Below are 19057 nucleotides of genomic sequence, written 5' to 3' on the forward strand. Positions count from 1 at the left end.
AAATTGGGTGATGAAAGCCTATAAAAAGTGCTTGAAATTCTCAATATATTCTACATCTATAAGCTTAAATAAATCCATTCTGAGGACTCCATCATATCTACCACACATGAATTTTTTTTACAGCTACAAATGTAATAGCTCATGCTTTTGCTTCCTCACAGCATTATAGTTCCTCCATGGACAGAAATCATTTAGTGAACAGAAGAGAAACGTAGAGAAGCTCTAATTTTCTGTACAGTGGCAACTGCATTCATTATGTATTAGAAAATCACTTTCCCTGAAAGAGTTAACTTTCTAGCTCCTATTCTCTGCAGTGCTGCATAAACACTGCACATTATTCTTACTGAGCATGCTTCATCTTTCCTGTCTCCCCAGTCCTGGGCTGTCAATCACCTGTCAGTCCCCACCACATCAGCACAGTGCGCATCACCAGGCTGTCAGCACAGCAGCTGATGAGACTCTGCTAAGAGCTGTCAATCAAACTTGTTTCTCTTATCTGTTCGGGAAATATTTTGTCTCTGAGAAACAAAGAACCTGGGCAACAATGGATCAGAGTCTAGTATTTACTCTTTTACAGGGATAGAAGCCTCTTAACAGGAAATGAATGCTTTATCCACTACAAGGAAACAAAAATTCTGCTTCATTAGGCATATTTTCTTTCTTCGATTTTGTTTAAATTCTATTTATTTCTTGAACAATCAAATCGGGGCATAATATATTAGAGCAAATTTCTTTTTGCTCTCACTGTAGAATGAACTTCATGTGTTTACATCCTAGTTTCTGTTGACTGTAATTCAGTGCAGTGTAAGACAGGTAGCATCTCTACTTTTGGGAATCTTTCCTTGTTTTTAAGCATTGGAATGTGTGAGGTTTCTCATAGTCTCAGGATAGCCATGCTACCCTGAAGAGCCAGACAAGAGAAATGCATAATTTACACCTTTGTTAACTTAAAATATATCTTTATTTTTTGCAGCATTTTCATGAAAATCTCAACATAGAATTCAGTAACATAAGTAGGGTTCATAGATAATAGCAGACCAAAAGAATAGCTGAGGGGTATAAGCAAGTAGGAGAAAAACATATTTTCAGTGTCTGTTTGAAAGAAGATAGTATCTTCTTTCTGGAACACTGTGCCAGGGAGAAAAGATTGCAGAAGGTAAAGTTCTTGCATGTACAGAAATCAAATACTGAAGAAAGACAAAAGGAGCTGCAAAGATGGGCGCAGCAGCTATTTCTGGTCTGACACAAAATCTCTGCATGAAAAAGTTAAGCTGGGCTTTCAAGTCAAATCTATCCGAGGCAGAATATTGTTCTGCACAGATAACTAGATCTAGGTCTAACAAACCTGGCAATCAAATTAATTAACACAGGTGGATCACTGAACTAACAAACCTCTGCTCTTCCCAGGGCATAAGTAAGTACCTTTACATGCTGTGCCATGCAGATACAGGGACATTTAGAGCTGGCTCAAGTATCAGTACATAGTGTTGCCAGACGTGAATCAAAGTAAACATAACCCAGTGACTTAAAACCCCCATTTTAACCATATCTATTTTTTTCCCTACAAATGAAAGAATCTCAGAGCTGACAGTTGAAGAGAAACATTGAGAACAGCAAAGGGAAGAAAACTGCTTTTCTCAGTATAGAGAGGAGTGCTGTAAAACATGGTAACATGAATGAAACACCTAAAAATATTTTGTTTTCTTCAGAAAGCTTCAGTTTTGGGCCACAAAAGTAAATAATCAACTTTGTTTTCTGAGACAACAAAAAGAAAAGGTGAGTTCACAACCCTTATAATTTCTTGGACAAAACTGTATATTAAAGTTAAACCAAAGAGGGAGGCAAATAAAAGTAATTTTCAAAAAAAAAAATCTTCTACCATTTACGCAAACACTGATTTACAGGCCTATGCTGAACGTTTGCATTGGCTGTGGAATTGGATGTTCAGGTAAGAGCAGAGGGCAGAGAGAGCCAGCTGGGAAACAGGCTATGATACCAAACTCGCAGAAAGAAAAAGTCTACAGGAACCAAGAGAAAAAAGCCCCAAAGAAATTTGGGAACTGCACTCAAGATTAGTTCCCAGCAGCCTCCCGCAACATTCTCGAGGGGCTTTGAAGAAGGAACCTGGGGCAAAACAGAGCTTCCTCATGTCTCTGATGGCTTAACACAAGTGCTAAATAGCCCCTGAAAAGGTGGAGGGAAATGGACTGGGAATTGCCATAACCCAGAGAAAAACGGGGCCCTGGACAGCAAAAAAGTTTTTGTCCTTTCCACACACACACACATGCAATGGGTTTCTTTGAATTTGTTTGCTCCAAAAAAGAATATTTTAGTTCTCAGAAGAGGGAAAACATTGCCCAAAGGAAAAAAAATTTGTGGTGGCTACAACCAATGTCAGAGATGTAAGCACAGCTCTCACAGGCTGAAGCAAGACAAAGACAGGCAATTTTGACCTGAATCCTAGAGCAAAGGCAAGAGGCTGGCATCTTTCATCACTTTCAACTTTATAAACAACTTCTCAAAGGATGCCTTTTTCTCCTTTCCTGGGCCTTATCTTGGTTCCCTCCATTACTGTCTGTGCCTACAAGAATGAGAACAAACAATTTGTCTTTTCTCTTTCCTCTCTGCCAGTTCCAATGTTTTTAACACCCTCTCCCCCCTAAAGAGCACACTCTCTAGGCAAGGAGGCAGGCGTCCTGCTGGAGACAGCACAGATGAAGAAGAGGACAATTTTGTTTCACCCCTTTCAGACCCTCATGTTTGGTGCTGCAACCACGAGCCGTACTCACCTAACAGGAGCCACAGCCCCTGGTCAGCAATTCCAGCAGCTTGGAATAGAAGTTCTGGGTGCCATTGTGGTTCTTGGGCAATGCCAAGAGCACCCATAAGAGAACAGCAGAGCATGGGCATGGCTTGGGCAAGTAAAACAGAGAGCTGTAAGGGGAGCAGACTTCTCTGTTCTCAACTCCTGGATGTGGTTTTGGACAAAAAGTTTCCAGCTAGGAAGAGAAAATTACTCTGAGCATGCAACCTCCACCCTGCAGCCACCACAAGCAATGCCAAAGGTGTCCCCAGGCAGGGACTTGGACAGCACAGAGGCCTCTAGACTGCTCCCAAAGCCTTCTCAGAAGGCAATGGAAGTCTCAAACTGGAACAGCCACGATCATGCTCTTCAGAGTTTCCCTGAGTTGGAATACTGCTCATGTCAAAAAGCATTACTAATACTGTAGTCAGTAACTATTGATTTACTATTAACTATTCACTAGTTAGTAAAAATTAACTGACAAAGGAAAGGAAATATTAATTACCAGCAAAGAGCCTTAAGTGCAGAGCTTCAATTCCAGATGTTGAGAATAAACCAATCAGTTTGTTCAGAGGTCAGAAATTAAAACCAGAGGAAAAATTCTGTGTACTAGTCACTTTTAAAACCATGACTACAGTAAATTGATCTTTCAATCATTCTTATCAGCAACAATGCCAAGAATCCCAGTATTACCTCATGCCAAAGTGTCCCAGTTACAGACAATACAAACATTATCAAGCATTTGTGACAACAGGAGTATTTTACACGTTGACAAATTCTTTCATATGCAGCACCGTTTTCCAGAATCACAACTCCCTCTGATCTAACTGGACATTAATTGCTTTTTTGCTGATGTATCTGTGCCTTCTGGACTGATAACACAACTAGCAAATCTGATATCTGACAAGTTGACTCAACCTAATCAGGACAGATCAGCTGTTCCCAAAGTTGCTATAGGCTGTAATTTGAGGACCTTTAGAGAGTTATCACTTGCTTTGAAAGGCAAGAAACTGTAATTCTGTCAACACTAATCCCAGAAACGTGCATTCAAAGTGGTTGTTATTTTTTCTTCAGAAGAAGGTAACACTTGTCAAATAAATACCTGAGATAACTGATAATAGGAATTAGAAGTATATGAGTGATAGGCTGACAATCAGTCACTCTCATGGAAAAAAGAACCTCAAAAGATTCAGAACATTAAGTAGAGAGCACAATCTGTCACCATGAAGCAGGGGTCACTCTGAATGGAGTCAAACAATTGGTAATGCAGTTTTTCAATGTTTACTTCTCTCTGTTGCTTGGTGCTAAAGCTGAGTGAATTATTCACTTCAAACAATTTGTTCAATGAATTTTATCCCTTTTTGCTGCTCAGTGTGTGCAGGCAATGGATTCCAATGCCATTAGATTTATTCACTGCTTCACTTTTATTCAAGCTTTCACTTAGTGTTCAATTGAGAGTATTCTACACTTCCACTGCTGCTCAGACAGCATCCAAGGCTGGTCCTTAATGTGGGCAAGCAGCACAGATCCACACTGTTGATGGAATAACACTTATCTTCATCAGCAAAGATAGAGATTTTAATTTGTTGTTTTTCTGATCCCTCTAATTTTGGAGGACCTTCCAGCAATAATACTGAAATTTGCTATAAAGTTCCCTTTCTGTGAACAATTTTGCCCACAAGACTCAACACTTGAATTTTTGCAGAAGACAAATTACCAAAGAGTGCAAGAACAGCCACATTAATTAAAAAAAAATCCAACTATTATTTCCACTAGGAAATAATTTATTTTCATGTAATAAAACTCAGAGGAATTCCATAAAAAATGGATTCCCAATTCATGGAATTCTTTAATGTACCTTAATAGTCATTGACTATACACAAGTGACTTTGTCATTGCCAGGGTTGCATCTGTCTTGTATGGATAAACTGTTTTTCAAAACTCATACTGAACATTAGAACAAAAAATATACATTTCTTACTGTATCGCTTTGGTCCATCTTCCAAACAAAATGAAAGTGTTAAGGTTGCATCATCTTCAAAAAATTCAGTTGCAAAGGCATCCCACCAGAGGTTGTCACTATCCTAGGAAGCAACAGATCATTCACTTAACAGGAGGTAAAATGAAAATATGTTCATCTGTTGTAAAAGAAATTCAGCAGGATCACACCTACTTTGGCTTCTTCACCTATGGTTTTGGGGTACAGATGTCTATATGACATTTCAAACTAATTTTTCCTAGATAATGTTCTAATTTAGGAACAAAACTGAAGTGTTTAACTTACTGTATAATAAATTTTAATTTTATCCAGCATACTAAATATGTAAAAACTTTTTTTTCCATAACATTTTTTCTCCAAATGTTAGATATAGTTTTATACATCAGTTGCAAATAAAGCAACTATGAGTTTTCCCTCCTTTTCTGGGCAGTGTGTCTCAAATGCTTGGTCCTGGTAATGAAAAATACCTTCATACTTAATTCTGTAATGTTACATAACCTCATCATCAGCACAAGATGACAAGAAAGTTATTTAGAAACTAAATATAATGGCCATTCTACTCCAATGCATTTAATATAAATACAGTACTTCAGGTTGATTAAATACCAGCTAGTTACTTAAATGTAATTGTTGTGAGAAATCTTTACTTTTAAGTGTGATACAAAAAGTGGAAAAAAGAAGTTAAGATGACTTGTGCATACTTAGACTCACAGTAATACACATAGCTGGGACAGGGCAATTATTAAAATAGTGAACAATGTAAAACACATACTAACACAGCATTACAGGAGATTTCTTGACTTTATCAATTGAAGCAGGCATTTTCAGACCGGGATGATCAACAACAGGCACCCAAACTTCAATGTCTAGCACCTGAGCATGTTGTCCAGCTTGCAAGGGTTTTACACAAGTTGGGCAACACAAAACCCATCAACTGTTTCGTTTGAAAGCTATGGATATATTTAATAGCTGGATTCGAAATTTTTGGTTCAGTCTCTTCTGCTCCTTTGAGGCCCCAAGACTTGTAGCACACAAGGTCAGTGCTGCACTCCTCAGAGCCACTCAATCCCACTCACAGCACCTTCCCTTCCAGTGAGCAAGGCCAGGTTCACTGAGCAGTGAGGTCTGAGCGCCTCTTAATGCCTGAGCAATTTAGATTTAAGCCAGATATGAAGCAAATGAATGTTTGCTTCACAGGAAAAGATCCTGAGATGAAATGCCAATTTAAAAGAAAATATGCACCTATCATATTCATTATGTACACATGCAGAGCAATCTGGGGATTTTAGTTCTTCTGCTGTATTTCCTGATGATGTTACTTTTGGATTTCACTCCGAAATGTTAAGCAAGGTATATATTCCTCTCAATTTCACTTTGATTTTTTGTCAAGCATCCAATGGAGAAATGGTAAGGACAGGTTTTAACAATCTGGTTCCTTCCAGAGACCCTAGAGAGACTTCTTGTCTGAGTCAGAGCCTGTAATACACTTTCCCTGCCAAGGCTCATCCAGCCTGGCAGTGACAGGATCATACAGCCCTGCCATTCAGTCACACAAAGAGGTATCAAAGCTGTCCCCACATCTCAGAAATCTGCTGTCACAGAGAGCTGTTGTTCTTTCCTGGTGTAAACCTGATGAGTGTTCCCATGTGCAAACGCTGCTGGGTTGAGTAGCCAAGCAGCCACAACAGTGAGCATGAAACACAGTGGTCAGCATGAAACACACAGTGGTCAGCATGAAACACTCACAGGTGTCCAACACACCCCTGCACAGGGCCCTGCACTCAGCACAGCCTGGGGGCTGCATTGCAAGCCCATACAAGGGTGTATTGTCCAATTGTAGCTGTGAGCTCCCACTCTGCCATTTGGCTAAAGAGAGGCTGCAGTACCATTGAACCTTTTGGACATACTTGTCATAGGGAAGGAAGAGTGGAGAGAAGGATTTCAGCAATGCCACACACCACATTTGCAGCTCTTGTCAATGCAGTAGTTGGGTATCACTGGAGCTACTCTTGTAACATCCAATGACATGGGAACAAAAAGGAGAGCATGGCATAGCCAGGACTTGAATGCATGTGGGAAAGATAGAGAAGAGCAGGGCAAGTGCAGGGCCTCACCTCAAACCCACACAGATCTGCACTCATGCGGGCTCCCAAGAAGTCTTGAAAGCAAGAAGAATGTGGATTCCCTCCCTGGTTAGATGAAATATCCAGACTTTCTCATAGTTTGAACACAGTCCAAAGTCTTTATATTAAGCTTTTGCGTATTTTAGGTGAGGAAGAAAGAAGAATATAAAATGCAACACCCTACCCCCAGACATAGAAAACCCAACATTAAAAAAGAGTATATAAATCCTGTCAACCTTTGAAATGCTCTGCTGATTAATTTTCTGCCCCACCCTTGTCACAGGTGGGCCCACCTACTCTCAAAGACAAACGTGAACAAAACCCAATGAGGTGTCCCCAGCCAAACCAAAATAGGATCCAGTTATTAAAAAAACCCCTTTTTTCTTTTATATTTCTTTTTTTTTTTCTTTTTTTCTTTTTCTTTTTTTCTCTTTTTTTTTTTTTTTTTTTTTTTTTGCAAAAAGGGGATGGTGAAGGCAAGGCTGCCCTCAGGCATCTTTAACTTATGCTTTGACAGGTTATGGGGGATTTCGCCAGAGTAATTATTTTTCTATTCAACAATAATGAGAAATTACCATGGCAACCTCCCTTTCACGTAGTGCACTCACATGCTCAAACACTGAAATAATGGCCTAAACATAACCAAAAAAATATTAATTCTCTAAAAATATTTTGGATTGAAATAAACTTAAGGAACAGGTCACAGGAGAGAAGAGGGCAGACACAGCCAGGAAGTTGGGTCAAAGTGAAGATGCCGTGCTGCTGTGGCCAGGTACCCAAGCAGCAAAACGACTTTTTCCACAACTGTCATTGTTCCCTTTGATCCCCTCCACCCCTGGTATTATTTGTAATTTGAAGCATGGCACAAGTCTGAATAGGGTCTCCAAGTAAATGGAATCCTACTGTTTCAATATTTTTTCCCGACTCTGATTTTCTTTGGCAAGGGTAATCAGATTTTAAGCACAATGATGTTCTTTTTCCCCCTCTATCTAAAAGTCCCGTATGTTCACTGTGTGATCTGAGAGTCAAGCTGGGTTCTTCTTTACACCTTACACACTTACATGATTAAGAGTCTGCAAGCTAAATGAGGCTTTTCCCCTTGCCTGTGATAGATCTTGCAACTGGAATATGAGGCCAACTGAGACTATGGCATTTTCTTCAAATTCCTTTATTTTTAATAACTTGGAAGGCAGAATGGACAGACGTAAAAAGTCAGTACATGAAATCACACTTTAAAGGATGCAGATATCTTGCAGGACAGAAGTGGAATTCAAAATTATTTTGATAGATTGGAAAAATTATCTGAAATTAAGATGAAATTCAATAAAGTCAAGTGACAAAAGTACAAAACCAAAATGAGGAAAACTGACTAAATAGTACTGTACAAAATGGTCCAGATCACAAAGCAAATATGTCGGCAATCAATTGCTCTTGGGAATAAAGGAAATGTCTTGGATACAATACCCTTCTACTCCAGCAAACATATCTCTAGAAAGACTTCAACTGGAACTTCTTCACTTCTGAAGTACTATGGCCAAGTCTGGGCCACCCACTCTTAAAGGAATTAGCTGAGAACCACAGCAATCAATGAGTTTAAAGACCCATGCAACCAACCCCAAAAGACTCAAAGGAAGAAAGGTAGAAGGTAGTAGAATCTAGCTGTATTTTGTATAAAACAGAAGAAACTCACAGGGAACATGATAACAGTCCTCAACTATAAGAAAAGATTGCTATAGAGAAGAGTGAACACTTGTCCTTGGTGGCTAACACAGATAGAAGAAGCAGTAATTGGCTCAGTTTGCTGCCAGGGCAGGTTAAGTGGATTAATGCCCTGTTACAGATTCCTAGACTAGTGTTTTGCAGAGGGGAAAGAGCTGCAGAGCACAAGTGCTGTGTTCCCAAGGGGAGTGGGTACAGAGATCCTGCTGCCCACCAGCCTCGGGCAGAGCTGCCCCTGTGCAGCAGCTCCACAGCTCATGCCCAGCGAGAACCTGGATTTGGTTTCTCCCTCACACTGCTTTGGCTGCACATGTCTAACAGGTGAAAATATCATATTCAAACAGAGTTACAGAAACAAATAAATACAATTCTGAACACACACAGGAAACACATCTGTTCTGAAGTCAGACTTTTTTTTTAATAATCACTTTTTAGGGAAAACCTGAATTTTTAATGTCAGTCTTGGCATTGGACAAGGCAAAAATAAAAAGAGAGTGTGCACTTGGGAGCCTACATTTTTCTTCTGGCAACTGCAACCCTTCCCTATTGACACTTACTATTTTCAGAACTCTATACATCTACATTCCTGTTGGCAACATATATGTGTCTCATATTCTTTTAAGTTAATGTTGCACAAGGAACTGCTGTCTCCCTAAGGAAAGAACAGCATTCCTTCCCTCCTCCTGTTGCCAGCAAATTAAACTACACTCGAGCTTTCAAAATGCAGTTCAAGATAAGATTGTGCCATTAAATACACCTGGAAAGACTCCACAGCCATTACAGATTACAAAACTCACAGGTTAAAAAAAAATCTGACATTGACATTTATACTCAAAGCAAATGGAAAAAATCATGATAAATAAAATGTCCAAATACAAGAAACCAATGATTTTCCCCATTAGTTTTAAATTAGACCAATATTGTCTCTACCCAATATATTTAAGATTCTGATACAAATTGCAAATGAGTAACAAATTAATAGGGATCTATATATCTTAATTGTGTAGATTTGGAAATGTGAGTACTCATCTGTAGGTCTGGCCCTGCAAAGCATAATGGTTTTATAATCTGGCATAGGGCTTTCTGATATTTGTATACATTCAGTATGGACCACAGATACCGAGTCCTAGGTTGGTTTTCCTGGAAACAGTATGAACAGAGGGAAAGAGTGGAATGCTCATATGTATGTAGGTGGGAAACCCGTATATGGATGTCTGTTATACAAGAACACGCACACCTCCCCTATTTTTTCGGTATCCTTGCTAAGAATATTGGTACCCTATAGTTAGTAAAAGTACTTGAAAAAGAGGACCAATCTGGCTACTCAGGGCTAGTTTTTAAGAACCTCTTCTATTGCTTTTCCATTTGTTATTCTATCTCATTTATTTTATTTCAAACATAGAGCATATTTTACACAGAATTAAATATACCTTTAATCTTGCACCTAGTGGTATCTTACAGAATCTCCATCTTCCTTTCCCTGCCAGGAATGCCCCACTCTATTCCTTCCATTTGTTATTTCACACATATTCACAGTTTTAATGGCATTGCTTTCTTTTATTTCACTTACTACTGTGGCTGGAGTCCATCTCTCAAACAATGTGCAGTAAAACTGGCTAAAAGATTTTAAGACTTGGCTTTGGTCATAAGTAGTTTTCTGTTCCATTATACACTTGCAACTTCTTGCCAAAACTCTGCTCAATGCCCAAAACATATCAGCCTCTTCAGCTCACTTAATAATTAATTGAACTATTGTTTACATTCCACTTAGGAACTTATCTTCATTTGTACAGTAAAGGAAAAACACCAAGTTTCTGTTTTATTGAAAAGGCAAAATATAGTCATGCAACAGATCCCCCCAGCAATACCTCCTCAGAGAGACTGTCTGGGGTGCAAAATGGGGGCAACATCTCTGCTTCTCATGTAAATCTGGAGTAGGTTTAAAAATCCAAAGGAATTCCAGGGAAAGGCCCATAAGAGGGAGTTACTCTTACACATTCGCTAGAAATGCCTAATATATCAAGGATCCTATTTTTATTGCCTATAAATCAGTACACTATCAGGCAACAGAAAATCAAACATGAATTATTTGATTTCAGAAACAAATGAGAGGGAAAAAAATAATAGAAAAAGGGAGAGGCTTTGCAAAATATACAAATTGATCCATGCCATTTTCTTGTTGTACTCTGAACCCAGGCAGGTGAGAATCAGCATCATTTTAGCAAAAACACTGTGCTGTAATGACACTGCCATACAACTCAGCTTTGCAGATACAGTGCTTTGAGATAATGTCAATTCTATGTCACAAATAGCAAGTCCTCACTGGGAAATTTTACCACGGGTTTAGATTAACTGAAACATGCTGACACTGAAATAAGGGCAACTAATATTTTTCTTGTGTTCAGAAGGATGGTTGACCCTTTCCACTAACATATGCCCATATTAGATACCTTTTGTTAGAGTATTTGTGGGAAATACTCACTAGCCTGGCAAATAGCAAGACCAGTCTACACACAGCTATAAAAGAACAGTAATTCCACTACATCTCAGCCACCTGATTTTTCCATCTACACAGGTGCCACATGTATAACAATTTGGATATCCTTTTAAAATTGTAGTGCTTAAAATTACAGAGATTTTTAACTTAAGTTGGCAGGAAAGGATAAGACAGAGACATACCTGATTCAGTCTAATAACAGAATCAGAGAAGAATGCCTAGTCTAAAACCTATTATTTGTCAGTCTTTAAATTTTACTGAAGCTTGTGGACAAAAGAGAAATGAATTCTTAAATATCCACTCTCTCATGTTTGACTATTCCCCTGCAGCAGACAGGAGACTGCAGTTTAATACTTGTCTGTAAGCACTACAGAGCAGAAGGAGTTAACTTGTGAAATGTGTCATTTCACTGGCTTCTTTAATTTGAATTCATTATTTCCATTCCTGAAACTTGTGCACAAGAATGGATAGGAGAAAGAAAGGGGGGAAAAGAGCAGTGAAGCTGGGCTCAAGACACACTCCACTGCCAATTCTTTACTGCCAATGTGGCATCATCCTTGAGATTTCACAGCAATATCAGCACTGACCAGCAGAAGATGCTCTTTTGTCCTTTTAAAATATATGGGATAGATTGCACTTGGTCTCTAGGGAGAAGACCTATATTCTGGCTGTGAGAACAAAAAGACTGGGCATTAACAACCAAATTGTGCAGTTTTTACAGAGCTGTACACTTCCACCCACAGCAGATTATCTGTTAGCACTTGGAATATATACAGTGCATACTAAATCCATATTCAAAATTGTTTTAAATTTGAGCCCTTTTTTCAATAGGCATGAAAATATCTCTGGCTGGCTGGAAACAGTAATAGATTTTCTTAGTAGTATTCTCAATCCATGATCACTCCAGACAAATCACAGACCTGAGTTTTGTGTTTATCAAAAATGAACCACAGTTACATTTCTCTATTCTGCCAGAGAATACCCCACAGCCTCTGCCTTTGAGAATAGTTTATAGAGATGGAATATTAAGTGTGTCTATTATCTAATGTACTACTGTCAGCCATACAAATGTTCTTATTTTATTCTGACATTTTGACCTGGTTTCTTTTTTACCTTGTTTACTTCCATCTCTATGAGCAAATGGAAGTTGCTATGCCATCTATCCCAATGAAAAGGCAATAACTAGTATTGCCATGAGTGAATATAGAGCATCAAATATTATGTGTCACTAGGGCACAGAAAAAACCCTCATATTCCCAGCAAGATTACTAAATGAGTCTCTCTAGGTCTATCTATCCAACTGCACCAACTCCCAAGGCTCTAAAATTTAGTGAACACAAATCCCTTTATCATTTATTACAGTGAAAAAAAATTATTACTGACAGCTTCTAAATACTACATTGGAACATGGTGGAGAGTACTTGAGACCTGCATTCCACACTGGACTCTCCCCACCCCTTTGATTACTGCAGTCTCACAGAACCACCACGTGTGTTGGAGACAAGTACAAAGCTGGGACCTTCAGAGGCCCCTGATTCTGAAAAACTGCAGTCTAAACTATGATCCAGCAGACTGTTCTTTGAGAGGTCATAAATGCCTCTTCAGCTGAGTTAAAAGACTTACTCTGCTATGTATTTTTCCTTATTCTTGTGTGAATCTGGTGATCTAGGTAGGAAAGGGAAACACAGGTAAGACAATCCATCCTCCCAGTTACATTCTGGAGCAGAAGTATCAAATAGTGAAAGGGCTGGGTAATGCAGCTACAAAGAGTTGATTTCATCATAAGGAAAGATTATATGGATTGAAAAGACATATAGATGAGGAGATACATATCTCTACATACAGAAAGAAAGCCTGAGAGGGATTATTGGCAAGGGCATGTAGTGATAGGACGAGGGGGAATGGCTCTAAAGCGAAAGCCAGCAGGTTTTAACTAGCCCTGTGAGGGTGGTGAGGCACTGGCACAGGCTGGCCAGAGCAGCTGGGGCTGCCCCATCCCTGGCAGTGTCCAAGGCTGGGCTGGCTGGAGCTCTGTGCAATGTGGTCTAGTAAAAGGTGCAGAGGATCTGGAAGCAATGATCTTTAGGGTCCCCTCCGGCCCAGCCCATTACACACAACTCTAGCACAGCTTTACCCTACAGGACTTTGAGAAAACTCTTGCTAAGACTCATCAAGAGACTTTTAAAATTAAGGATATGCTTAAATGTTTTGCTGAGCTGAGATCCATCTATGCTTTTGCTAGTCTGCAAGTGTAATTAACTCAAAATTTTGACTTCCTATTAAGCTTTGCAACCAGGTAAGAACATATCAAAATTATGGACAGCTCTAGCCAAAGAACTGTTATTTCTGGGAAGGTACAGGAAGTGGAAAAGATCAAGTGTATTGTATGTTCCATCCCTTATGAAGGACAGGTAATGCACAAAAATTTAATTTAGCAACTAGTCAGAAAAAGAGAAAACAAGAAAGAAGTATTGAAGAAACCCCTAATTTTAAAATTTACAACCATATCTACACTTTAAATTATATATTGCTGCATTTAATTGTTTAATAATATGACTGTGGTTTTGGGTGTCCAGCTGTCACCCAAAGAAATTGTAAAAGCACTGTATAATTCCAGACAGTACAGAGAAGTAAACATTATGGCACCTTACAGAAATTTTGGCAAGAAGCAATGGTAAAGTACAAACATGAGTTCTTTGTTATGTACAGGTAATAGAAAAATCCCTCTATATCTTTGCTTCGTAAACAGTGCATATTTTTTAAGCCAAAAATCCCCACTGTGGTAATTAACAAATAGTTTCATGAAAGAGTTACAGTGACCTGCAAATTATGTCCCTTAAAAGTTCATTCACATTTTTTATTTAACCCATATCAGAAGCCCCGCTCTTGTAAAAATTTTTAAAGGATTATTTCTTTTTTATAGCAAAACTACACTCCAAGTTAATTCCTGTGTGCATTCTGTACTTATTAGGACTGGTAATCACAGTCATTTTTGTCAGCTGGTGATGTCACTCTACCTACAAATATTATCTGTTTTAAATGTGTTTCAGAATCTAAATTCTACTTAAGAGAGAGATAAGAAAAAAGATAGTGTTGAGGTATTAAGTTATTAAGTCTATATTTTAGACTCTATTTACTTGTTCCAGTTTTCAACAATGCAGCATAGTTTCATCTGCAGTGGCCATTTGAACCACTGGTCAGCTGCAGTGATCAGATGCTCAGGTATTTGAAAATAATACAGCTACATTTCTTGCTTGCAATTTTTAAATATACAAACACATGTACATTCAAACTTAATCAAACATTAAGGCAGAGATTTTCAAAGCTAATTAAAAGACTTATGCATTCATTTTCCATTAAATTAAGTGGAAATCAGATGTTGGAATATTCTATACAAGGCTCCAAATCCCAGCATGGAAATGGAACTTGTTACATTTGCTGAATCAAAGCTAGAGGGTGACAACAGGGCTGGGATTCATCTCACCCCAAGACAGTTGTCTAAATTCATGTGAGATAAAAAGCCTCCTGCAGATCTCTGTCTCTTCACTGTCTGTAGAGGGAGCCTAGAGAATGGTTCAGTCTAGCCATGTAACTTTTTTAGGGATAAAGGTAGGTAAGATAAATCCTATTCTATATATCTACTAAGAATTTAAAAGTCAAAAAGAAAACTGGTTGAGGCTTTGAGAGCTTAGTGAAGGACAAAAATACGTGAAAAGCTGGATGAAACAACTGTATCTACTTTGTCTAGATTTTTACAGTCTTGGCAGGAAAACCTATAAATGATGTTCAAGTTTTCTGCTCACAATTCTCAAAGATCTCCAGGCTGCCAGGTTCCTGCTGTTTCATATAAAAAGCTCCAAGTGGCAGACAGAAGTTGGAGAACTGGTTAAAGACTTCTGCCAGTATGAAATACTTTAAATGAAGAAGATGTGATTATTTGCCTGGCTTCCTAACTTTACTCCCCAGCTAGCCACAGTTGCAAATAAAGGCACTTAAGCCCTTTTTTTTAGTCTCATACTGTATTTGGATACAAAATTCCTGCCCAAAATACAATTAAGCCAGAGACAGAATTGCTTATGTATATCTTCCTATGTCCTGGGTAATCTGAAATATAAGGAAATCCCAGGTCAAGACAACACAAATCAAATAGTGACATTTCTCATGAGTTATCCTGTGACCCTCAGATCACTCATTTTTCTGAGTGCTCTGTTTCTGTGGGGTAGCACTACCCTTCCCAGCACATAACACTCACTGCTGGGCAGGTACCGCCATATCTGACTAACAAAGGAACAAATCAGGAGTTCAGGTGGCTTTGACAAAATGAGGATGAGCTGGGCTCCAACACTTGCATATTCTCAGTGTACACAACAGTTTTCAAGTTTTGGTGGTGAGAAGCACAAGGAAGTGCACTTTTTAAACTGACATTTGCATTTACAAATTAAAATTCTGATTCAAATGGAGATGTCTGAATTGCCTGCTCGCCATGAAAAATCTACTTAGAACCAAAACTTTTACTGTTATTGCTGCTATAATATTGTAGAACAGTGTAACAGATCACTGACAAGGCTGTTACGGTTGCTAAATCAAAGGGTACACTGCACTGAAAGGCACTGAAAGAAATATAGAGAGAATGAAGCACAGAGGTTGTGATAACAGAGTGGGTTTGTGTGTTTGTTTTAATTATTAACTTTAAATTTTCACTTCAAAAGAAATGGGAGAATTTATGCATACCAAGAAGTGCTCCCTTTCAAAACTCAGTCTTCACTGAGGAAAGTAAGTAAAGCTTTCTTCTAAATGGCATCTCTTATCTTGTCAACCTCATTTAAAGTAAAAAGGCATCAATAGTAATAATAAAATTGCAGCTTGGTGAACAATTCCTTTACAGAAGCCAGCTACTACATACTGTAACAAATTAAAAACTCCAAAAGTCTATGCAGGTCCCCAGAGAAATGCTATTTAATAAAGCAAACACTGATATTGAATGTGACAGAATTCCATTTGCTTCAGAATCCCATCCAACTGAGTTTGGCTGCAGCTGAAGCAATTAGAGAAAGCTGTGATTTAATGATTATGCTAAAACCCTAGACAAACAAAGCTTTCACCTACCAAGTGGCCACTTAGCTGTATCACTACCACTAGTATGTATAAAAATCCTTGTAGGATTTCATTTGCTGTCAGTCAACTACTAACAACATGAGCAATTACTTACAAAAAATGTCTATTTACTAGCTACCCTACTGCTTAAACATGAAAAATGTATAAATCTAAATTTAAACAAAGTAAGCAAAGTCAAGTGTGAGCTACATATGTCAAGGAAATCACCCACTAAGGTCATCCTTGAAGCTGAGTCCTGATACAATCCAGTTCAAAGCTCATAACAGGTAGTAGGTTTTTTTTTAATATGCCTTTATGTTGTATATGGTAATCTACTGGGGCCTCACCTCTGGGTCTGTAAACATTTAATGAAATTTTAAACATCTTTTCATTACAACAGTGGCCTCCTATGAACTACAACCAATCACTTCAGACTCTGTGGACCTGTTAAATCAGTAAAACTGATTCAGTTAAGATTTCTTAGATTGCCAGAAGTGGTATTTGGCCTTTCCTGTTTTCTAATGCTGTCAAAATTTCTCTGTGTAAGGTTGCAGTACATAAAGAAGTGCAAAAAAGTGACAATTCAGAAAACTTGCTTACAGAAAACGTGAATTTGTTTTGAAACTCAGGTCTTTCTTGGTGTGTTCCTGGCAGCCAGCAAGCTACAATGTGAAAAAAGGACTAATGTGTCTTTCTGATTTTTTCATTTTCACATTAGTCAAAGAGCCAAGTGACACCTTGGACTGCTGATGTAGATTTTTACCCTCAGTGCCTGCCAGGTGAAGGCATCTCTTGACAAAGAGCAAGCAAAGCTTTTGAAAAAGCAGTTTCCTTCCTCCTCAGCTAAGGAATAGGATCTAGAGACATATGTGTACCTACAGCCTAAAAAAGCCTACCAGTGTTGATACGAAATGTTTAAAACCAGAAAGAATATAAATCGGTGAGAAAGCTCAAACACACAGAAAACTATTTTAAGAAAGAAAACAGTTTTGCATAACATGGATAAGTATGGACAAAGTTGCTGCAGAGGAGACTGAAATAACTTCAAGAGCTCACAGAAGTGTCCCTATTGAGCAGCTCAGACCTATTTTCAAAAATCTAAATCCTCATATATTAACAATAAAATATACTTTGGGCACACCATTGTTTGTCTGTTTCATTACAGTTGCACATTTCTAACTAAAATATACAATGGTCATGTTCAGAACCCTAATTTTTTTTCCTAATTACAGTGTGTTTCCCTAGAGTGCCATAAACCCAGAGCATCTACAGTTTCAGAGCTTTCCTAAAAGATTTGTGTTCATAGTACCAAGAAGCCTGAGACAGCAGCAATAGCATTGACAAAGCCAAGAAACTACACAGTCCCATTTCTGGGAATGTGTTAGCTGCCAGAGGAGCTGTCATCTGAAAGTGAGACAGAAAATCAGAAAAGATTCAGTGCTAATGCCTTCTTAGGCTAGGAGAACCTTATGTCAAGCTCAGCCCAGAATATATAGATCCACATCAAGCAGCTTGTTTTCTACTCGTGCAATGACAACCACTGTGAGATGTTATCATATTTTTTTGCCCTGTGTTTTGTCAGAACCTACAAAATTGTAGCTGGATCACTCTATAGGTCCTCAATGAAATATTATATCAAAATAGCACAGATGGTCTTTGGAGGGTGCTGGTTTCAGGTGCTGAATGTTCTTAGGATTCTCCTCCTCTAAATGAGTTCTTCCCCAGTCACTTGAATTTCTATCTGGCACACTGAAGGATCACCTCTCTACTCTAGAACAAAGTTACTAACTCTTTTTTTCTCACCTCTTCCTCTCTTAGTTCTACTTTGTGATTTGTAAAGTTTTTTTCTAAAATCAGATGCACAGACACACATTTTTGTTGATACTCTCAGCTTCAGTAGTAGTGTATCCTGGATTAGGTAATCTGTTTCTTAAAATCACATATCAAGTTATCCCTGGCCTGAGGCATTCTAGAATGAATGTGAACTCTTTACAACCTCCACACGTGAGATTTGAAAGCTGCAAGAAGCCCATCAGTAGCTGCCAGGTCAGCAGAAGCCCACCATGTATCTCATGGCATACCAGCAAGGGCAAAGAGTGTACTGAGGATCAAATATACTTTGAATTAAGCAAGCAGTTCCTTGTTCAGACTCCTGTAAATGTACTTGTTCAGAAAGGCTCAGAATCTGGCAGGAGTCAGGACTGGACTGAGTTCCTTCTGACTTGATTCAACCCTCTCCAGTTCAGCTGACAATCACAGGCCTTCACGTCCTGAAGTCTCAATAGACTTGCAGAACAAGGACAGAATCAAAGCAGCTTCCCTGTCTCTCCCTGCAAACACTCGTGCACCTTGATCTGAAGGGACTACAAGCAGCATTACACTGTCAGTGCTCTCCTCATTCCTCTGCCAATATTCCAAGCACTCATTAGAATCAGTCAAAGAGGTGACACCAAACTGCCCAGGGCACATGGCCTAGAAACTGCAGAGATACTGAATATTTTCAGCTGTATTACGTAGTATGCAGCAGATAAAAGATCCTATGGTTTGTGAGCTGATACACATTTATATACATATAGATGATAAAGATGATAAAGATATAGATATAAATGATACAGATGGATATAGATAGATATAGAGATATAGAGATATAGATAGAGATAGATAGATAGATAAATAGAGAGATAGATAGATAGACAGACAGATAGATAGATAGATAGATATTAACTGAATGCAGTGGTCAAGATGGGATGTGAAAACAGAAGAGCAGTCTATGTTGTACATTATGAGTCTCACAATAATGAATGTCCTAGGGAAATATCTAA

The 19057-nt window shown here is 38.6% G+C and overlaps 1 protein-coding gene across 15 annotated transcripts in view; it reads right to left on the reverse strand.

Annotated features, from left to right (window-relative positions):
- LDB2 (LIM domain binding 2) overlaps positions 1–19057 on the reverse strand; it is a 367729-nt gene that overhangs the window by 135751 nt on the left and 212921 nt on the right. For all 15 annotated transcript variants that reach the window (XM_074541795.1, XM_074541794.1, XM_026792138.2 and 12 more), the window contains one exon: positions 4785–4887. In XM_074541795.1, the coding sequence (XP_074397896.1) occupies positions 4785–4887 (103 nt within the window). The remainder of the gene's footprint in view (positions 1–4784; positions 4888–19057) is intronic.

This window comes from Zonotrichia albicollis, chromosome 5, assembly GCF_047830755.1.
Source record: "Zonotrichia albicollis isolate bZonAlb1 chromosome 5, bZonAlb1.hap1, whole genome shotgun sequence".
Taxonomy (NCBI): domain Eukaryota; kingdom Metazoa; phylum Chordata; class Aves; order Passeriformes; family Passerellidae; genus Zonotrichia; species Zonotrichia albicollis.